Here is a 22,732-nt window from a genome sequence, read left to right on the forward strand (position 1 = left end):
CAAGCCTTCATGTGTGATCGGTATGCGCTATGAAAGGAGCAACAAAAGGGATGACTCTCGGTCATCCTGGTGGACAGTTCGTTAGGGACAGCTAGGCAGAAGGTACTGTACGCGGGACTCGGAACATTATGTAATCTGATCGGTTAACCCGTTTGTTTTTTTTCTACAGCTGAATACCAAGGACAATGGTCCTCTTGAGAGGTCCTTTTCTAGATATTGGACCGGTTTCTCTACTGCTCTGGGGAATGGAGAAAGCAAAGACTATCGGATGGGATATTCAACTTTTGACCTAACTTCATGCTACCAGTATTTTTTTGTGTAAAGCATTAGGGAAAGCAGAACATCAAGTAAATGTATGACTAAATCGTAAAACCCGAAAGTTACGTTTCCCAGGCAAACGGTGACCACTGGTTCCAGGGTGTTGCAACACGGTCACACTATGGGCAACAGCAGCAATTGAAACATTTTCCAAATAATTAATCATACTGCCACTCGTTTCCTGAGGATGACTTTACCGTGCTTTGTTTTTTGAACCGATCGTTTGGTGAGCGAAAGGGTTCTAAGACAAAACACGGTACAAGCTGTGCAATACGACCCAATGATGACCGTTGGTGATCCTTGCATAGATCTTCAAACAGCATCCAGAAACGGAACTAAGTTTAGCCCTGTCTAATTAATGATTCTATTCAGTTTTGTTGCAACGAAACTCTGCACATAACCCTACTTTCCATATCCTTCTACATTGAGAGTACGAATTCTTGATTGGACGCTGTTTACGATTGAGATTAAATCATGATTTGTCACGTCATCTGCTGTAGGCGCTGTGTTGGGTTAATTTTGAGAAGGTTGGGTAGGCTTAATCGTGACAAATCGTGGTCTATTTGTCCAGCCTAGAATGCATTTTGTTCTAAGGAAAATTTAGGCATAACTTTTGATTGATGGTTTTCATCAACCGGTGGACAATGGAATGTTCCTGTTGCGGATTGATGCCAATGAGTTGCGTTGGTTCATTAGCATTCGGATGCATTAGATCACGGGCAACAAAACATTAATCATGGACAATATACAGCAAGACGGTGCAATGACCGTTATGGTGGACTTTTTGAAAGCATTACTCAGGAAAAAAAGGAAACAAACGTTAAAAGGATCAAACTAAAGATCATCCGTTTCCCATGAGAATCTGCATGTTTCATTCGGTATTTTGCAATGCTTATACTTACTTACTTATCAGGCGCTACAACCATCTTTGCTTGCTGTAGGAGTCATGCAGCCGTCGTCATCCAATCCGTTATCCCTGCCTTTTTTGGCGGACGCATCAACTTACTGTTTTATTTACTCAAATCTTTAGTGATACAATTTCTGCTCCAGTTTTGTCTTTTGGATCAATCTTTTGTCCTTTGGAATACTTGTTTAGTGGAATACTTGTTTAATGTGTAAGAAAAAAAAAGAATATAAAATAATAAAAAAAATAAAAAAATGTTAAAACTTGAAAATTTCCTAAGGCTAATTTTTGCACAACTCAATTTTTGCCTATAACTCGGTCGTTATCCAACGGATCGCCAATCTTTAACCTGTGGTCGATAGTTGGCACCAATAACTATATTTTCTTCTTGGACGGCCATGCCCTCAGATGTCTGTGTCAGAAGTTATTCGACGAACCAAGTTCCATACCCTGTTTGAGAAAATGTAAAATTTTCCTCATTTTTGCACCAAATTTTGCCTATAACTCGGTCGATATCCAAGGGATCGCCAATCGTTAACCTGTGGTCGATAGTTGCCACCAATAACTACATTTTCTTCTTGGACGGCCATGCCATCAGATGTCTTTGCCAGAAGTTATTCGAGGAACCAAGTTCCATACCCTGTTTGAGAAAATGTAAAATTTTCCTCATTTTTGCACCAAATTTTGCCTATAACTCGGTCGGTATCCAACGGATCGCCAATCTTTAACCTGTGGTCGATAGTTGGCACCAATAACTACATTTTCTTCTTGGACAGCCATGCCCTCAGATGTCTATGTCGGAAGTTATTCGAGAAACCAAGTTCCATACCCTGTTTGAGAAAATGGAAAATTTTCCTCATTTTTGAGCAATTTAGCGAAATTTATAAATGCGATATATTTTGATGCGAATTTGTTGCAATAAGTTTCTTTTCACTCAAATAATGCTTTAAATTAAAAAAAGAATAAAAAATCAGAAAAAAAATTAAAAAAAAATTTCAACTCGAAAATTTCATAAGGGGTACCCCTTGCCATTTTTTTGAGAAATTTTGCAAAAAAAATTAAATTGATTTTTTTCAATGCCAATTGGTTGAAATAATTTTCTTTTCATTAAAATAATGCTTGAAATAAAAAATAGTAAAAAACTGCTGTAAATTCAAACAAATAAAAATAGTCTAGGAAATATTCAATTTTTTAGATTTTTTTTAGTATTTTTCATATTTTTTTACTTCAAATATGATTTGAGTGAAAAGAAACTTATTTCAAACAATTCGCATGAAATTAAATCAATTTATAAAATTTTGCTAAATTATTCATAAAAAGGCTAGCAATAGCGACAGTAGCGTCCTCTGTACGTCAAAAGTTAAAATCGTATTGCTTCAACCCAAGGTATGTGCATTGCATAATGCCCGAAGAGGAAGAACCAAAACAGACTTCTGTTGGATATTTTGTAATATTTATTAAAATACCGTTTGTCTATTAGTTTTTATTTACATGATATTTTCCTATCACATCTATTTCAATTTAGAAACCAAAAGAAAAAGGTGGAAAACTATATCATTCAGCATTGACAGTGTAGAACGTTTGTTATGACATATGAGTTGATGTGCCGGCTTTGTTTACATTTTATCTCGAACGATAGAAAACTGAGAAAATGTTCTTCGCGAGACGCATTTTACCATTTCTTTCACAAAATACTCCCGCTCTAAGGCTTACTACCCGGTGTCTATCTTGTGAATCAAAAGTAAGTTAACGTATGCAGTTTATGCAAGTGCTTGCAATAATCGTTTACCCTTTCCCAAAGCCTGCACCATGGCCACGAAGAGTGTTTTCCGGTGTGCAACCGACTGGTGCTCTACATATTGGCAACTATCTGGGGGCAGTGAAACGATGGGTTGAACTGCAAGAGGCCGGAGAAGATGTTACGTACTGCATCGTTGATTTACACTCCATGACCATTCCACCGGTAAGCGGAAATTAATAGCAAAAGCCCGTTCAATGAAATGATCCAAATGATCCACATTCCACGACAGGAAGCAGAAACGTTACGTCATAATACGCTGCAAATGACTGCGACCTTGTTGGCCTGCGGTATTGATCCGGCACGTGCAACACTGTTTCTACAGTCAGCCGTTCCACAGCATGCAGAACTCTCCTGGATTCTCGGTTGCCTTACCACGATGGCTCGCCTAACGCATCTTCCGCAGTATAAGGAAAAGTCAGCCAACATGAAAGAAATTCCCTTGGGACTGTATCTGTATCCCGTGCTGCAAGCGGCTGATATTATGCTGTACAAAGCGACCCACGTCCCTGTCGGTGAGGATCAAATTCAGCAGCTACAGCTTGCACAATCGCTGGCACGCGCATTTAACAATAAGTATGGCAGAACGTTTCCATCCTGCGAGACGCTCGTAAACGATGGTAGCCGGCTAAAGTCGCTACGGGATCCTTCGAAAAAGATGTCCAAGTCTGATCCCGATCCAAAGAGCTGCATTATGCTGATCGATTCGGCGGACATGGTGCTGGAGAAGGTGAAGAAATCGGTAACGGATTTCAAGTCGGAGGTAACGTTCAATCCCGAGGAACGACCGGGTGTGTCTAACCTTATCACCATCCATTCGCTCGTGAGTGGAAAAACTCCGGACGAGATATGTCGGGAAGCGGAGGGCAAAAATACTGGCCAGTATAAGTTGATGGTAGCGGACGCATTGATCGAACATTTGCGACCGATCCGAGAGCGTATGGAACGGTACACACAGGATGTGGGCTTTCTAGCGAGCGTTATCGAGGAAGGTAGTGAACGGGCAAGAACGATAGCGGAACAAACGATTGACGAGGTGAAGGCAAAAATAGGTGTTGACTGTTTTAACGTGAAGCGGTTACAAAGAACCATGCGACATGAGAATAAATATTAGTTCAAAAACAAATACATGAACTACTCGTGCATCGAAATCCAAGTATGCATCAGTTTTGTTTTTGCTACAACTCGTCATACTTAGCAATTGTTTTCTAGAAGTCTAGAGACCTATAATTATCAAGTTTCGCGACATCCAAAAAAGAACGGCAGTTCCTATTAAAGTATTTTACAAATTCTGTTAACGGTTTTCTCTTAAAATGGCACAAACAAAATCTGTTGCAAAATTTTGGATCACAACCAGTGAGCAACTGGAACTCGTCCTGATGCACGAAACGCGATTGCAAACGGTTGAACCCACGAAGGATGTGCGAATAGTGCACCGACTGGTGTCCGATCTGTACTGCCGTTATGTGCAGCTGTGTCGAAACCTGGAACGATGCTTCGACCAAACGCTACAAGTGCAAAAGCGAGCGGTAATTCAATGTCTCCTAGAAGCGGCCCATACACGGATGTTGGAATGTCGCACAAAACTGCAGGACATCGAATTGAGCGAGTTTGTGTACGTGGATGGAGCGTTGCAGGAGCAACATCTGATACCGGACGATGTGCAGGCCGTTATACCTTGCTATTTCCCGGCCAAACGTCCTGCAGAACTGCAAGCATTAATTGAGTCTCGGAAATTGGTCCAGTTCGGGTGCGAAACAAGCGACACCGAAGACAGTTGCTCGGAGGAAAGCGAACTTGAGGAAGAAACGGTTGCACCGTCTCAGGGATTAAAGCGACCTGTAGTACAACGTGATCGTCCAAAGGAACGACTCCGGGCAGCTCTCAATCTAATTACAGCACACGAAAAAGCACGTCAGGCGCGAGTTCGGCAAACAAATTTTCGTCTTCACCCGGACCGATATTATCCGAAGCCGATCGATGAGGAGATTGTGGATGTGCCGTACGAATTTTTCTACCGTCCGGGTCAGTTCATGCTGTATCCTGTGAAGCGTACCGTTTATAATTGGGACTTTCAGATGAAGAAAAAAGATGTGGTCCACTTTGCATATTACTCGCCGCCCGGTTGGGAAGAAAAGGCACCGGTAGTCGAAGTTAGTTCAACTGCAAAGGAGTTAACGAAAAAACAAACAGCACAAGCAGATAATGCCGCTGAAATGGCCGAAGCAGAAGCGATGCGTTTGGAGAAAGCAATAGAACAGATGAAGTTGAATCATGCAGCAGCAAAAATACAACGCTATTGGCGAAAGTATCAGGTCGCGAAGACACAAAAAAGAGATCGATATGAAAGATCCAAGTTTTTGGGACTATTTGACGACTATGAACCGAACGTGCAGGATGCGATTGCCGTTGAGGAAGTACGGGCAGCCCGTAGAAACCAAAAGCCACAGTTTGATCACACATTTGTTGCTGCGATAGCAGACGAAAGGGCACGAATATTGCGAACGCGTGGACCTGCAATCCTTGAGGACATTACTGATTTTGTGCGAGCATGGTTTCGCCAGTGGTATGACGAGGCGCACGCATTCGATACCATACCGGAACCATTTCAAGGCGGAACAGTACTGATCGTGCGTGGCGAAACACTCACACCCATGGAATATTTGGAGCAGGAGCGGAAAAAGAAGCTCGACAAGTTAAAGTCAGCTGAGCAGAAGAAAAAGGAAGCCGAGGCGGCGAAGGCCGCTAAGGAGCGCGAGCTGGCGAAGAAGCTTGAGGAGAAGGAGCGACTGAAGGAGTTGGCTCGGGAGAAACGGGCCAGGGAAAAGAAGGAAGGCAAAACGTACGATTTCACCGAGCCGGAGTTTATGAGCAATGCTTATCGTAAGAACTAATTGTCCTTTTAAACAGCTTTCCTTCAATGAGTTCCAAACAAAATTAACTTTTCTCTTTTAGTAACTTTGGAAGAAACTCTTGAACGATATCGCAAAGATTGGGCGTTTGTAAACGAGCTCGACAATGGGCATGATCTGCCCATCATGGAGTGGATCACGTTGGAAAAGTTTGCCGAAGTGCACCAGGAACTTCACGCCGAAGTACAAGAGTTGCTGAAATCCGAACGAGAGCTGCTACAAATGGCACTGTGTAAGGACGAACGGATGAAGTACAAACCACCGAAACCCAAGAAACCTCCCCGTGTAAAGGGCGCAAAAGGAAAGAAGCGTAAGGAACCGATCGATCCAACGGCTGATCGGACGCTTGAATCGATGATCGACGAGCTAATCGAGCGAAATGTGATCAAAACCTATCGGCACCGAACATTGGAAGATTTCATCGGTGATTTCAACTATGCGGCGTACGAGCGACGGAACTGCCTGGAACAGGATCCACCACCGGGAATGGGTGAAGTGAGAACCATTCTTCGATCGTACCTGTACGGGATGGGACCACTTGCCGCACCGAAACTGAAATCAATCTGTTTGCTGGGTCCACCCGGGTACGGCAAAACTTTGCTGCTTGAAGCGATCTGTCACGAGACGGGTTCGGTGTTGTTTGATCTTGGTGTTGAATCTTGCGGTCCGATCGAATCCAACGATATGGCGTACTTTTTGCAGCTCGTTCTAAGAAGCGCCCGTTCGCTGCAACCTTCAGTAATTGCGATTGAAGATGTTCATCGTGCATTCTACAAGAAAGTTCCTTCCACCGATCAGTCGCTCGATCCGTCCAAGTTAGGCAAACATCTGTTCAAACTGATCGTGAAACAGCTCAAGCCGGAAGATAAAGTACTGCTCGTTGCTACCAGCAATCAACCATGGCTAGCCAAGGTAGGTCCGCTGAAGAAATGTTTCGAAAAGTTCCTACTTCTTCCCCGGCCGGATTACGGTTCTACGATGCTTCTGTGGCAATATGCTTTAAAGCGTTTTCCCACCGTTCCGCGTGATTTTGATCTGTCCGCATTGGCGAAAGTCACCACCGGTTACTCGGCAGGGCAGATATTACGATGCGTACAGGAAGTGCTCAACATAAGACGCCGCATGCAGTTCGGCCGGAAGCCTTTACAGGTGCAGGAACTATTAGATCACTTCCTGACAGGTACGGATGGACCACAGTATCCCATCGATGACCGGGAGTACGATAAGTTTGCTAAATGGCATCGAAAGGTAGACAAATTGGCAAAGCAACGTACAAAACTGGTGCGCGAACGGGAGTTGTTAGCCGAACAGCTGAAGGCCAAGGCGGCGGGAGTGAAAAAATAAAGTCTCACACACCGTTCTAATCGGGCACGATACAAACGCACGGAGTAGGGAACAAACCACCAGGGAATTATTTATTGAATGTTGCAAAAAATTAAACAAAAGATGTCAAAGAAGAGTATAACAACACTCTAACGCAATGCCAATAATGTACGATAAAGAAAAACAAAACAAAACAAAAAATGAGGAAAGATGTGGCACATTCAATGTGAGAATTAAATGTAGACGAGAAAATCTTTCCTTCCACAGACGGATTCTGCAAAAAGTTTACCCATTTCCGTCGGTGCACCGAAAGCAATCTCGTCCAATGCCATGGTGTAGCCGAAAATGTAGTGATACCGGATGGAACTTAACAGTTTGCGTCCGATTCCTTTGCGACGATATTTTGGCGCTACCCAAAGCCGTGAGATGCCGCATCTATTGCGAAAGAGAGAAATAGAGCGAGAGCGTTATACATCGTCGGATGTTTTCGGGGCGGAAAAATACTTACTTGGCAGGATAAAACTCGGACGAGTAGCAATCGATCGGTACACCGTGTAGCCCTTCGAGACAGAAAATACGGTTAGCGTACTGGAGCGGCTGTACGACACATATGCCCAGCACGGTGGAACGCGCAACGGCCAGATAAACGCATGCACCTTCCGGCAGTTCGCCCTGTGTCGCAAACCCTAGGTCACTGTCCACCACCTCCAGGATGGTATGGATCTTCCTGAGCAAGGGTTTGTTACTGTCCGTTTGCGACACGACAATAATACGCCCGGTCACATCCCATTCGAGTACTTGCGTTACAACGTGCTCGTTCGCTCCACCGGTGTACGTTAGTTTCGCTTGCGAACGATGAAAGTTGTCATGGAATAGCTCTTCTTCGGGTTCGTTCGTCGAGTACGTAAGACCGCACTCTTTGCAGTGAATGGCACCGTACGCTCGCTGACCCGCATCGATCTGGTACTGATCATGGCCGACACCGTGTCGCTTTTGCGTGTCGGATTTGGCACTCCGGCCGCAATTATCCTGCTGACGAAGTAAATGAAACACATCTGTTTGCTTTGGCGCGTTCGCCGTTTGCTGGCGTTCCTGTAGCCAAAGTTCTTTTACGCGGTCGGAGTAGAAAATGGGATAATATTCATTTGCCTCTTGGTTGGCATTTGTTTGCGGTGCGTTTGCATCCGCTTGGCACTGGGATTTGTACTCGTATTGTTGTGATACTGTGAAGAGAAAAGAAGAACACATTTTTCTTTATAGTCAGATAATTTCGGATTGCCGAATTTCGGTTCATTACCTGTTGAACTGCTCATGATCGTCGTAGACATAGTGCTATCACTCTGATAACTCGTCGTAGAACTATGATACTCGTTGTGTTGTATAATGATCATACTGCTATTCGTGACAAAACTAGCACATTGCGCACCAACGTCTGGGACAGTTTCATAATTGGTGGGTGGTAAAATCGACTCCTCATCTTCAACTAATCCCACAGATACTTCCGCATCGTTATGCTGCACAATGATCGTTTCATTTGTATGGCTCGATTCTAGATGGTCCATACTTTCCTCTACTGGATCGTTTTCTAGTGCGAATCGATCGTCTGCCGATAGGTAGATGATATTCGATTGTATCGGTATCGGTATATCATCTTCATCGTTTTGTTCCTGCATATTATGGTCGTGTCCATCCGCTTCATGGTATAGTTCACCATCGTACCAACAGCTGCCATCATCCTCATCAAGTTTGCTTATCAAATCATCCACTTCCAGCTGTTCGTGTTCAAAGTCAAAATCATCCCTCCCGAACTCGATACGTCGACGCTTGGGTACTTGTGGAAAGCTAAGCAACTTCCGTTTGCCACCTTTCTGTACGCCAATCGCTATCGTATCGAAATGTTTGTACACTCGACGAATCGAGCGTGATTTGCGGCTCGAGCGGAAGAACTTTCGCTTATTCGTGCCCGCATTACCATCTTCATCTTCCTCCCCGGACGCTGAATCTTCATCTTCTGACGAAGATAAGCTAGCATCTTCGTCGTAGAAACCTTTGCTCAAATCCGTCATCGAACGTGATATCGAAAGCGGACCAGCGGTGGTTAAATTTTTCTGCCCTTGGCGAAGTATACGGTTGACACGCTTCAACTGCTGCAACATCTCATCATGATCGGATGCAAGCTCATTGATGCCACTTTTCGGTGTGGTCGGACAACTTTTCGTACCACCGGCAATGGCACGATTGTTTTGCTGTGTTTTTGAGCCTCTTTTTTTCGGTGTTTGTGATTCGGTTGGTTTTTTCACTGGTTTCCGTATCTTGTGCACTGTACCCCGTTGCCCGAGTCTTGGTGCATTGGACGAGAATGATTTGGAGCGTTTGCGCATGGAAGTCCCTTTTCGGGGCGTTTTTGAAATGGACAAATGTTTTGCTGTTGGAGTTTGATGCGTCGGTGGCACTGAGGGAGCATTTTCAGGCGATTTGTGGGGAGTGATCGCTTTCGTTTCTGGCTTCGAAGAGGAAGATGCATAAAACGATTTCGTCGATATCGGTTGCTTTATCTTTACAGGTGTGTCTTTTTCTGTGCTGGCTGATGAGTAGAACGATTTTGCAGGTATCGGTAAAATATCGTTAAACTGTAAAGCGGTTCGTGCTCGTGTGTTGGGCCGTTTCGTCATACTCCGCTCGATTTCGGCGTACGACGGAGATTGCGAACTGTTGTCCGGCGTTTCATTGTGTGCTCGTTTTACGCGTTGAAGGTGCTGCGACCTGCGCAGGCAAGGATCGGCTGTTCGTTCGCTGACCTTACTTGTGGAACCACTTCGTGTCGTTACACCCGGTGTACGATGTAGAGTTCTGGAACGTTTTTCTACGAGATTCAGATCCGAGTTCATAAGCATTGAGAGGGAGTTGGAGTTATTTTCATCGAGCACCGCACTCTCTTCTGCACTCAGACGGCTGCACGGTGTTTCCGGGATGCTGCTACTGAACGAGAACCGCGTTTCTTCATCGACGGCATGTGCCATATTTTCCTTGTCATAGTCCGCGGATACCAGCTCGTATCGGCCATTGTTTGTATACCGTCTCTCAAAATCCGGCGACAACGAACGGTCACTATCCGGTGATTCATTGCCGAACAAGTTCCGGAAAGATGTGATGTTACTGAGGGCATGGTTAGCTGCAAATTGGACGAATGGTTCAATTAGTACTTCAAACTACACAACGATTGCAACTCACATTTTCTCGGATTCTTCCGATGGCTACCAAACCGAAGCGGTGTTATTGGGCCAATATCGGCTTCAGCTTCCGCATTCTTTCCAAAGAGTGATTTTTTGCTGTTGGACACCGTTGGCGTACCTAAGGGAGGTCGGTGTACACGGTTCACTGTCCGTGGGGTTTCCATCGCTAACTGCGAGCATTAGTTTTACGCGTATGTTTCATAAATTTCCATCTCGACCGCTACGAAAACACTACAATTGCACTGTTTGAACTTTACAGGAAGCTTTTATTGTTAAACTAAGCGTAAATGTAACACATCGTAATGATTTAAGCCGCGTGAATAGCGAAAGGAAGTGATCTCAACACAAACGTAAACAAACGCTAACTATGTTTATTTTTGGCGCACTCATTTTCGCCCTACTTCGCCAAAATTTCCTTTTCGCTCTCATTTTCGCCCCACGCTGTCAAAGGTTCAAACGGGTAATTTTTGACCGTTCGCAGGCGACAATCTCATTAAAAGCGATTAACAAGCTCTTGATGTTATCCACAAATCCTATTTTTACGGTATGTTTTGTTACTTTGGCTCATAAACGCACATTACACTGTCGTAAAAAGACTATTTCTATGCGATAAGGTTAAGCTGTGTGCTATTTACGTCGCACTATGACCTTGCCATGCGATAACTAATAGCTTGTTTATACTTTTTAACAAGGTAGGTCTGCTGTGGTTTGTTGTTCTAATCGCTTATGGCCAACACCTTTCTAAAGCAATTTAAGCAACACAACTTACACTTTATCACCTTTCCATGGCTTTCACTTGTTCTTCAACGTATTCCAACTTTTCAGCCGCTTGTTCGATAGCTTCGTACTGGTAGTTCAGATGCTGGAAAATAATCTCCATTTTCTTTAGGTTCTGTATGCTGTTGTCGACCGTGCTTTCATGGTAGGCAAAATTTTTCGCGGCTTGCATTAGAATTTCGTTCGATTTTGATCCACGCACAATTTGGCGAGCTACTGACGAGGCGTTGTTCACGTTCACGGCCACACGATCCGCTAGCCGTCGCTTCGAATCACTGAACAGATTTTTTGCACTGCTGCTCGATGCGGATGCCATTGCTGAGCTGCTAAAATGAGGCGAGCAAAACCTTTAGTATTATGGTCGAAAGACACACTACACGAGAATTTTTCATTGAATAAAATACCTTTTGGAATAAAACTACAAGACCCAGATCGAAATATCCAGCAAATGTTCCACTGAATCATACAAACTTGCTTTGTTTATTTGTGTTGTTGATTTTTCTTTGACAGCTAAAAATATCCAGCAGAAAACTGCTGTCCACATTCGATTAACCCTCAAATGCAGAGGGTAGTGCTTGCAAATGTAGATGGGGTAGTTTACTGTAGGCGCTGCATAATGTGCATTAAGGGCTTATTTCCATTTTCCAGGGTGCTGCATAATTAAAAAAATTGAGAAATATTGCCTCCGAATATGTCCGCTACTGCTGGAGTCGAATGTCGTTGCAGCATCGTTGCCATGGCAACGAATTGCCTAGAGCTTAATTTGAAGAAAAAGGATCAAACACGTGTTTGCTGATTTGGCATTTCGAATATGGTTTTATAAATTGGTTATTTCATGTTAAAAATAATTATATACAAACAGTACTGCCCTGCTTGTTACAATCAAACGAAACAATAAAATCAACTAATGATAAACCTGGGTGGCAATTTGATAAGTTTGTTTTTCTATTGGTTGTCCTTATTTTATTATTTTCAGCCATATCAGCAACTGAATCATGTTGCATAATCGGTGTGAATCATGATTGAATAAACCCATTTATAATAAGGTCACTGTGGGCACCAGCACAATAGAAGGATCGAAATTAATAGTGTGAATGTGCGAACACAATTTATTAGGTCATTTCTTCAACAAAACATGTACAAACATTTCGCGAGCCACCGATTGTTTCGGGCTGCACCAATGCCTGTAGCTGCCCTACATTCAATTGGGTAAGTATTTTGACATTTGAACTCCTTTCACGGTTCCCTCCTTTACACGATGATAAATAGACACACCTAATACCGTGGTGGGTCCACGGTTCAATCCTTACACGAGTTGGGTACAATTTAGCGTGGACAATCTGTCCCGTGCGGCAGCATAATTCCCCAGTGATGCTCGATGATTGATGAAAGGGCCTTTCTCCTATTCAGGGCTGTGAACCAGACTGGACTGGGGAGACACACACCGACAGTGAGGAGCTTGAGGTAACAATATATGCTAAAGCTCAAGAAATAAAACATCCTGAGTGAATTGTGCCACAGACACCGAATGCTTTCCCGATCCCTTTACTTGGAGATTGCTTCTGATTTTACCCACAGTCGGAAGAGTTTGGTTGAGTTTTTGTTGGGTAGGAATCTTTTATGTTTTGTTTTGGGACAGCAAAACATATCGGTAGCACCGGTGTGGAGAATTGTGATGATGTAATTTGCACCACACGCGGTAGACTAATTTATGAACAGCCGATCAACGCGTGAAAGTATGAAAGACTTGCGAGGTTCGAGATTCGAAAGGAACGGTTAAGGAGAGCAAAGGTTGACGCTTTTCAGTTGGTTTTTTGGGATGGCAACGCAATGAGGGTAATTGAAATTGTTATTTTGACACAATCGACAAATGTGTTCAACAATAAACGTTCCAACTTATTTGTAAATTCCAAAGTAAAATGCTTTAAAAATGCATGGCTTGTCAAGGGGTTTGTAACGCTTAGAAGCGTTACAGCGTTACTTTTTTTTAATCGTTTAAGGGAAAAAGTACTTTCCCAACAATTCCTCGTACCTTTCGTGCTACTTGGTTATGAATCATGAGATGATTTTTGTTTCATGTCGAATGAGTTTCTTATACCTCCACAATTCGATTAACCGGAGCCAATCTTCAATTTGTTATCAAACCCGCACGGTGCGTAAGTTCTTTCACTTTCAGCTTGCTGCCATCGAGGCACCGAGGTGAAGCCGGTGAGATTTATTGGCCTGTCTAATGAACGCATCACGACGGAGCTTAAACTTTCGTTCGGTATTGATTCCTTCCCCTTTTTAACTTTAGTTCCATTTCAAACGTTTTAACCGGAGCGAACCGGCGGAAGGATTATGTAGCAAGAGTTGCGGTAAGGTGTAATTATGAAATTTCTTTTCAAAATACACCCGAACCAGGTTAGGCCGTTCGGTAGGGCTCGATAGATTCGTTATACGGTCGATCAATCGCGGGGCCGCCAATAAGGGGCGTGCAGTCATTAATTAGTGAGACAATACAGTAGGGTGCCCACAAGTGATTGAATTATTTCCACGGTCAATTAAGGGCCAGGTAGATCCGGTATGGGGGCGAATGGAATGGACATCCCTGCCTCTCTGATCTACGATACGGAACTTGCTAAAATGTATGGTCATGGGATTATTTTTTGTACAACTAAATTGCTCAATTCTGTATGTCAATAAATTAATATTGGACAACGATTTTATACTTCGTGGAGTAAATTATTTTTAATCAAATTTTATCACATTTGAAAAGCAGTTTGTGATAATGTTTTTCTCTAAATCATCTTAAAGTGAAATCAGCCATCTTATGATGAAGATCATTCGTTCCTGTGTACTGTAAGAGCCACTGGATCTTTAGGATGATATTCCTGATTAATATATTAATTATAATTGTAAAAGTAATTATAAAAGATCTTTGGGAGATGGATCATAAAAATTCTTATTACCGGAATGGGAATTGTGCTTCATTTTTCAATGTCGCATTTGAAACATTTTCTTCATTTAAATAAAAAAAAATGTACAAAGTAAATGTCCCATTTTTTCCATAATAAAAAAACAAATCAGATTCCTTTTTGATCGATGAAAACTCGAAACTGCTTCATATTCGGATGGTTATAGATTCCCACACTCGATTCACACATTCTTATGATGTAACGTGTGTCACTTTCCCAGGGGTGATCGTCGCAAGCGAAGGTGCTCCCCCGTTTGGCACCAATTCGTATGCCAGCATTTAGCTCCATTTCTCCCACGTACTGTCCTTTTACGGTCTGTGGCTCACATTCGATGTTCGATCGGGACAACAATATTTAGGAAAGCTAGCTTCGATGAATCGAAGAAACACAAAAAAAAAAAACCGTTGCTCTTTGCCGGCGACTTTATTCAATTGAAATCGGCGCTCATTAATTCCGATCTGTTTCTGCGATCGATTCGGAAAAGGTAGCTTTTTTTTCTGCGTATGGGAATGTTAATGCAGGAAAATATGAAATACGTTCCCTGTGACAACATGTTTTTTGTTGTTTAACGAAAGTGACATAACATGTGCAAGGGTCGGTTCACGTGGCGCTATGATGATGATGATGAGCTGGCATGAAATATTTCACCCACCCTAAGTAGAAGGATCCATCACAAAACAAATTGCACCTAATTCGTTTTGTTTACCAATTGCGTAGGGGAAAAAAACAATAGAAATGAAGTTGCACTCTGTAGAACTCGTGTGCAACGAGGCACGAACTAGTTGTGCGTGTGCCCGATATGTCTCTAGAGCAGCAAACGCAGCAAACGTTTTGTGTTGGTGATATTTCTCACCTTCACCGAAAAGGACCCCAATCGAAGGGGTAAAAGCAGCGTAAGCATCACGCCCCAAATGCCAAGCGGCACACACAGAGTTGCATTCTGGGGTGCATTTTGGGGTGCGCAAATTGCATAACTCGCACGTGTATCACACACGCAGGTGTTTCTTCTTTCCTTCTTCAAGCTACTAACAATCTGTACTAAATATGAGTTTTTACCCACCAAAGCGCACTCATTGCTTTGGGTGGTGCGCGCATGACATAAACGCGACCAACCGACCAGGAGAATAGACCGACAGAACATAACCGACGAGCGAAAAAAACCCTTTACTCGCCCCTAAGTAGACCCCCTCTAGTGGAAAGCGATTATTATCGAACAGAGGCGAGTATCTGTGTCACGATAAATGATCTCCCGCTTGGAGTGCCGCAGTGCCGTAGCAACGATTTGCAAGAGAAAGAAGTGCAACCACCGGAGGATCACAATTTTAATGTATGCAAGCAATTGAGCCATGTGAATGAAAGTGGTACGATATTAGATAATTTCCCTAATGGGGCGGAAAATTGTCATCGAGCGGTTGGAATTCTGCTGTCCCCCCTGTGTACCGGTAGCCGATTTAAGGGGCGGTTGGGGATTTGTTTTTTTTTTGAGCATGGTTTTAATTTATCAGCAACATGGTAAAAAGCAATAAAGAATGTTAAATAATCAATCAGTCAGGCATAAACTTCACCATGCCGCTTTGCTGATCAATTGTGCAGTGATTTGTGCTTTGGTTTGGCGATGTACAAAATGGTTGTTTGTTGCGAGCTAGTGAAACAAGTTGCTAAGAAAGATGGTGGGAAAAGTCAGTTTTATGTTTTTCTAAGTGTTTTAATTACGTTGAATTTTCGTCTGAAGCGAAAAGAAATGATCTTCCGGTTTTTTGTGAGTTTAATTTAAACCCAATTCTAATTTTATATCAATTTTACATTTTTCTTAGATAGACAGATTGCTTCATAGAAAACGCTCAATTAAAAATGAGTAAAAATTCAAAATTTCTTCAATGTTTTGAATTTTCCAAGATCGACAAATCGATCCTATTTGTGATTTATTTGACCTAAGCAGCAATATGGGACCGAGTATTACTGAGATCAAAAATAACTTTGTCATCTTTATTCTAATATATCTTCAGGTTTTTGGTCATTAGAGTTAAAGGCTAAACTGGATGAGGTTCTACCTCAGCGATCTTTGATATCGTGTGAACTTGCTGGACAACACTTCTCGACAAATCAACACTATTTCTGGAATATCACAAGGGAGGAGTCGACTTCTTTTCTTGATTTACTTGAACGACGTCACACACGTGTGTTTCCTCCTTCTTCACGAGGATGTCGCGAAGCTCTACCTTCTGATCCGCAACCATGAAGACCAGCTGCGTCTTCAAAATGCTCTGAGTCCGTTCCAGCTCTGGTGCTGTGATTCCAACGAGTGGTTCGAATGGAATGTAGTTTCGTTCACAAGGAAGGATAATTCCCCAATTTTGCAATTATAACATAAACGGCACTTCCCTTGACCGTAAAAGCTGTGTCAGAGATCTAGGAGTGCTCCTTGACGATAAGGGGAGCTTTCATGATCAGCTGTATATGTAGTACATTGTCGCTAAGGGCAATCAGACAATTGGCATACTGAAAAAGATTACCCGAGATCTAACCGACCAGGTCACCCTTAAGATGCTGTTCCTTGCTCCTTAGATATCCAGCGTAAATTCTTTAAGTTCTGAATTTCCGAGTATATCCTAGTATGAATATCCGGTTATAGAGCAGAACCTCAAGACTGTCCTAACGGCCTTGTTTTAATATGTATTTCAATACGTCAATTTGGAGAAGAGTCCACTGACAAGCATTAGATCTAAGACACAAGATTTTAATGTTTTTTTTAGAATTAGATTTCGAAGACAGACACGTTAGTAAGATTGACTTGATTGAATAGAATATAATCAGAAATTAAATTATAAGTTAATAAGAGTCTAAATAAAAGAATACTTATGATAAATTTATTGGAAAGTTGACTATGCTTAAGAGTAAGAATATTAACGACAATTGCAGTCTTCCTTTTATGACCCATGAATCAAATGTTATTCAGTATTCAATTACCTATAAGCACCAGTTGTTTCGTTTTATAATTCCAACCCAATGACACAATCGATGTACAAATGGACAAATCAAACACACGCTCGTTTATGGGCATAAATCTTTCCATTACCGTGTGCGGGTGTGTGATTCTCTAGATTCTGCGAGGTGCATTCGATGCAGTGGACACAAACCTGTACATCCGGCAAATATGTCACGTCCTTGGGTAGCTGAAGCCCATCTTCGTCCACCGGAATGGAATGGACGCAGCAGGGTGAACATCTTTGTCCGGGTGCAGGAAGAACGATCAGAAAGAAAGATTATCATCCACGTTGAATCACGTTTACCGTGGGCCATAAATCATCAAGAAGACCTCGGTGCATATTGTAACCATGGGATCTCTTCCTGGTTTTAGGTAGAATTTATCGATACGATCAGGTGAAGAGAAGAGAACTTTGGTGAAAAATATTCGCTATGCAAACTGTCCGCTTGGTACTGATTAATTATGGAGCGCATTGAAGACGATTATGTCATATCAGTTAAGAATTCTAAAATACAAAAATAAATTTCTAATGTTTAATATTTTTTTCTCATTATCGTACCGATAATGAGGCGGGAACCGTACTGAGGGGCAATTACCCACTACCAGATGTGGTTACCTTTTATCAATTGCACTAGATCTTCCTAAGCCGTCTAACAAGCACCATTTTGCCCACATCGGTAGGCGTATCGTATTTTGCCCAATACAAACAATCAATCAATTAAACACGCGCAATTTGCCATGCCGCCAGTATCAGATGGGGGAGGGCCCCCGTTCCGGCAAATGGCGAAACACTTGTGTTGGCCTATTTAACTTAAAAAGGCGCGCTGATTTTGTCATTCAATGAATTTACCGATCAATTATGTACGGGCGGGATGCCAAATGGCTGTTCGGCCGCTCTTGGGTGTTGGTACGATCTTGAGCTTCGCAAACGAAACATGGCACTCAGCCGTGGGAATGTACAAGGAAACGAATGTACACCATACCGTGTATTAGGACGCTTGTGTGGATTGCTGAAAAATCTCTCCTTCTGTCTCTCGGAACTCTTGAGGCGCACCAAACGCAACGACATCGGCCAGCGCGAAGGTCACCACCAGGTAAGGTGACCGTCAAAAATCGTGCTCACATATGGCTTTCGTTCGGAAATTGGTTCGGTTAATTTGTTCTAAATTGAAAACATATTATGTCACGGCAATGATTGGGCGTTGTGGTGGCTACTCCTACGGAGCGAACGGAGCTGATGTCCGGCGAGGCAGGTAGTATTGATCTATGATTAATGATTCGGACGTATGGTGAGCGATTTTACTAGACCGTAGCGATCACCGTAAGCGATCCTTGGGGTCCTTGAAGTTCGGCGACGTGTTGTGCACGTGAGTGGACCGCGCCAGCTGTCACTGACTTTGGCATTGGGGAAGGTTTTTTCGTACTACTGAACTGGTGTACGATTATTGGTTCGATTTTGGGTTGCCCATGTGAGCCTCCGCGGCACAATACATTCCAGCTCGGGGGGCGCGTACTGAGAGGCGAAGGCACACACTAATAATCGAATGGGACTTTAAACTTGAACTTCAGAACACTTCCCCGAGATTGGAGCTGTGGAGTCTTTTGGGGTGGAATTTTCGAAACCGAAACCTTGGCGGAAATGATTAGCTGTCGCGCTGGAACCGTACACCGATGGAGGCGTAGCGTTCAAAACGCATACCCCCTCGGAAATGGGCAAAACAATCCGAGAGTGTTAATAGGATGCATGCTGCGCGACGGAGGCACGAGCCGACACAACGGCAAGGTCCGTTTGATGACAGACGCGTATGATTCGATACGCGTACCATTTCGTGGATAAGGTGAAGAGGTTTTGTCATTTTCACCTTTTGCACTTGTCGGACCGTGGTTGTTTCACGTACCCTTGACAGTGACAGAGACTTGGCTGAAGTCGTTGTTCGCGTAGACTTTGATTCCATTTGTTGAATCGTGAATTTGGCGAAGGTTTTTTTCTTCTTCTTCTATCTTCCATCCATTGTTGGATTGTGCTGGAAATGCATCCTTATTGGGACGAAAGCGGTCATGTTCGTGAGTGACCCTTTGCGTGTCGCAGATAGTTGTGTGTTAGAATTTGGCAAAGTACAAATATTTGAAGTAACCGTGCACAATTTAATTATGCGCAAGGTTGAGACGCAAGGCAATTCAAGATCTAAAGGTGCGAATGTCTTCTAAGAATGTTATATAAATATTTATATCCTGCCTGGATGAAGGACATTGGTATGGAAGGAAACAACTCGCTCGAATCGAATTAGACCAAACTTTAAGTTTGGGGAAGTTTTGAGGAACTAAGTCACAAGAACATAGGCTTTGGAGTACAGAGATTCCAAAAAAGTTCTGTTATTAACTTCCCTATAGATTGAACTAATTTTTTAAGAAATACTGATAGAAATAGACGACTACATCTCCAAAGGAGTTCAATGTTTTCTAGAATATTTGAGGAAATACCTTGAATATTCTCTTCGAAAATAGAATAATCCATAGTAAATTTATCACCCACCGGCAGTATCCTCCAATTTAAAACCATTTACTCAATCACTTCATACGGTGATCGTCGCGAAAATCAAAGTTGGCAATGCTTCTAGCAATCGACATATTTAATATGCTCCAGCATCAATATATCGCAGTGACCTTTGCGTGCGACAAATTGACCTTTTTTGCAAACAAGACCACACAGCCATCGCGCTACACTATCCCAAAATGTCATCCCAAAGTTTAGTACGTCCCGGTTTGACGACGCCCTACGCCGGCAGCCTTCCCGAGATAAAGTTACGCCTGCGAAAGAAAGTTCCCAAACTCACCGCAAACGATATCCGGCGGGCACGTATTCCGTACTACGAAGCAATAGCCAGTGAGCTGTACGAGGAAGGTTTAGTAAATGCGGCCTTCCTTTTGCTGCATCTGATCGAGTACGAAGATGCAAACGTTGGCCGAACGTCTTACGCGTCGGTAGAAAGTAGAAGGCTACGGAATAGTGAAACGTTGCTAAACTATTTGGGTGGTGCGCTCGCCAATGCGGAAGGTAGCAAACGCGATCAGCAGTACGATCGGGAAGTAAGTGAACTGCTGGCAATTGCACGCCAATTGGAACCGGATCACGAGAAACGATGGTTAGCAAGGCAATTCTTCATGATTGCGCTCGATCGATGTATTGACTGTAGTTGTACGGCGCGTGTTAAGATCCAATCTTTGGTGAGATATTATTTTGCAAAGTTTCAAATCGATCAGAAACGACATCTAGAGGCCATGAAGATGTTGGAGCAAGCTGATGCAGAGCTAGGATCTCAGTGTGGCGCGGTCGAGGTGGAAGATTGGAAAACGTTAGACGACAATGGCGAACCGTTGTTGATCGCCATTAATACTTTATTGTTTGTGTGTAATCGTAAGCTTGCGGAGGAAACGGTAGAGTCTCCAGCTTGGATAGCAGAACAGTACATACGGGACGCTCACAAGGCGGCACTGAAAAGTTTGTGGAATTCTTTATGAAATATAAGTCTGTCTGAGTACATTCCTTCTTTTATCTTCTACTTACAGCTTTCAAGACATCCATTATGGCTGAATCTTATCAAGCTTATGGGGATTTCCTTGCTCGAAAAGGAAGCCATGAGGAGGCACTGGAGATGTACCGGAACGGATTGCAACAGGCTGAGCTTCATGGAGAAATGCAGGATCTTGCTTGTTCGGTTGGTTTAGCACAAGCAATCTCATACCAGAAGTAAGTACACAGGCATCAAAAACTCGAATTCTAATACGGACATATTCTGTATTTAACCATTGATACTCCTGTAAGGCTTGGTCAAATGGTGAAATGTGATTCAATGCTTCGACGTGTCGATCGCATGACGAAATCCGAAGAACAGTCACTTAATAGAGGACATTACTATCTGACAGCTGCCACCCTGCAGCAGGAAGACGCCAAGGCCGATCCCGTACAGATGGACCAGCTGATGAAGCAGTTGCGTCTGGCTGTGAACATTTTCGAGCATTTTCGCCGGATGGATAAGTCACTCGAGGCACGCTGTCTCGAGGGGCTGTTGCGTGCCGAACCCATGTTCAAGGAGTACGTCAACCTGCTCCCGCCAGCCATTAGCACTTCCGACGAAGCACTGTATCGTGTGATCGATTGGGTCGGTTTCTAGTTGTTCGTTCTGGAGGTGTTCAAGAAGAAGTTGTTGTCTAGCGAGACGGGAGGATCGCCCAAGATCTATTGCGATGTTGCATCTTTTACGATCTCTCACCGTCGTCTCTGTTGGGTAGTAAAATTTTCTGTCCATACCAATTAATTAATCAAACAAGACTAACACCTGAAACAGCAGGGACACAGGGTTTGAAGTTTTTGGAGAAGATTACTTAATCCCTCAAATACCAAAGTTTTTGGGTGAAATGGTACTGGTTTTTTTAGCGTATTTTCTTTCCTTTTTTGTTGGGCAAGTTCATTCGCCCACCGAATCGCAATCTTCCACCTGATACCCGTCTCCAGCTGGTGCGATAACATCAAAATGTTTTAAAACTCGCCGGGGGTCATCGATCGAAACAGTTCGAGTTTTCCGTCCTGCTGATGAAGATCGTATCGTGTAATGTGTTCCCTTCCATCAAAAAAAAAAAAAAAACCAAAAGCTTGCCTCCCACTTCGAACGTCAGGTAAGCGTCCGCGCGAGAGACTTTTGCATCCTTAGCAACGTTGGTGGCATTTCTAAGTTGTCTTTACTATTCCAATTAGCATCGCCCCGGTCTCCCGGTGCCGGTTCGGAATGATTCCGCTTTTGCTAATTTGTTCCCTCTTCTCTCTCGCTCTCTCGCTCTCCACCTATTTCCCAAACACCTTCTGATTGTCCCCGCTGAACTCAGATCCTCTGTGCTTGAAGATTATGATGAAGATGACGAAGTTTATGATGATGATCACGATATGATGGTTAGAAATAAAAGGGAATCGAAGATGGTGATGAATCAATTTGAAGTTTTGTTTACCTCCCATCCTTCACCTCCTTCATTAACTCCCTCCTTTTATGTTGAATACAGGTTGTTCTTCGTGGCAAAAGAAGCAATTAGCAAAAGCTTGAAATAATGCGATCCATTCCAGATCGTTTGACCTATCGGATGAAGATGCTTTCGGTGTAAGATGCGAACATACCCGTGATCGTGTAGGATGCATATGTGTCATCTGATATGATGGGCTTTTGTCTTTTGGACCGCAATTCCAAAATTTGCGATATTTCGACGGGGTTTCGATTGTATAATGAGCTGGCGACCAATTAGTGAGCACGGTTGAGCAAGTGATATGTATTATGTCATCCGTAAAGGAGTCGTGTTGTTTTGCACGTCATATTGAATGCATTTCTGAGTGATCGCTTTGAGCCTTTCAGGAACTCTAAAAACACACCCCGAATCCCAGGCACGAAAAGAGTAACTCTTGGTTGGGATTTGCGTTTGATGAAGTTTTGTTTTCCGTTCTTCACAACAGTGCAGGCGATATCTTACGGCTGTGTGGCTA

General features: G+C 43.2%; 5 protein-coding genes across 7 annotated transcripts; 3 read left to right on the top strand and 2 right to left on the bottom strand.

Moving 5' to 3' along the window:
• Window positions 1–2,833: 2,833 nt before the first annotated feature.
• Window positions 2,834–4,146, top strand: LOC125768404 (tryptophan--tRNA ligase, mitochondrial). Its single transcript, XM_049436019.1, has 3 exons — window positions 2,834–2,963; window positions 3,024–3,185; window positions 3,253–4,146. The coding sequence occupies exons 1-3, from the start codon at window positions 2,874–2,876 to the stop codon at window positions 4,132–4,134; spliced, it is 1,134 nt and encodes a 377-aa protein (XP_049291976.1). The 5' UTR covers window positions 2,834–2,873; the 3' UTR covers window positions 4,135–4,146.
• Window positions 4,147–4,242: 96 nt separating this feature from the next.
• Window positions 4,243–7,276, top strand: LOC125768349 (IQ and AAA domain-containing protein 1-like). The gene is made up of 2 exons (XM_049435865.1): window positions 4,243–5,903; window positions 5,976–7,276. Exons 1-2 carry the CDS (start codon window positions 4,334–4,336, stop codon window positions 7,274–7,276), a joined length of 2,871 nt encoding a protein of 956 aa, XP_049291822.1. The 5' UTR covers window positions 4,243–4,333.
• Window positions 7,277–7,314: 38 nt separating this feature from the next.
• On the bottom strand, window positions 7,315–10,652 carry LOC125768345 (N-acetyltransferase eco). The gene is made up of 4 exons (XM_049435858.1): window positions 10,487–10,652; window positions 8,553–10,427; window positions 7,764–8,478; window positions 7,315–7,690 (listed from the first exon to the last, which is right to left on the bottom strand). The coding sequence occupies exons 1-4, from the start codon at window positions 10,650–10,652 to the stop codon at window positions 7,489–7,491; spliced, it is 2,958 nt and encodes a 985-aa protein (XP_049291815.1). The 3' UTR covers window positions 7,315–7,488.
• On the bottom strand, window positions 10,636–11,784 carry LOC125768431 (BLOC-1-related complex subunit 7). 3 transcript variants are annotated; one of them, XM_049436062.1, is made up of 3 exons: window positions 11,670–11,780; window positions 11,258–11,591; window positions 10,636–10,739 (listed from the first exon to the last, which is right to left on the bottom strand). In XM_049436062.1, the coding sequence occupies exon 2, from the start codon at window positions 11,579–11,581 to the stop codon at window positions 11,264–11,266; it is 318 nt and encodes a 105-aa protein (XP_049292019.1). In that variant the 5' UTR covers window positions 11,582–11,591; window positions 11,670–11,780; the 3' UTR covers window positions 10,636–10,739; window positions 11,258–11,263. The 3 variants fall into 3 exon arrangements, with proteins under 3 accessions (XP_049292019.1, XP_049292018.1, XP_049292016.1); XM_049436061.1 differs by having other exon boundaries at window positions 10,726–11,588; window positions 11,670–11,784; XM_049436059.1 differs by having other exon boundaries at window positions 10,726–11,591.
• A 7,958-nt stretch (window positions 11,785–19,742) lies between these two features.
• LOC125768393 (uncharacterized) lies at window positions 19,743–22,198 on the top strand. The gene is made up of 3 exons (XM_049435997.1): window positions 19,743–20,707; window positions 20,776–20,956; window positions 21,032–22,198. The coding sequence occupies exons 1-3, from the start codon at window positions 19,942–19,944 to the stop codon at window positions 21,378–21,380; spliced, it is 1,296 nt and encodes a 431-aa protein (XP_049291954.1). The 5' UTR covers window positions 19,743–19,941; the 3' UTR covers window positions 21,381–22,198.
• The last annotated feature ends 534 nt before the right edge of the window (window positions 22,199–22,732 follow it).

The sequence above is a fragment of the Anopheles funestus genome, chromosome 3RL (genome assembly GCF_943734845.2).
Source record: "Anopheles funestus chromosome 3RL, idAnoFuneDA-416_04, whole genome shotgun sequence".
NCBI lineage: Eukaryota > Metazoa > Arthropoda > Insecta > Diptera > Culicidae > Anopheles > Anopheles funestus.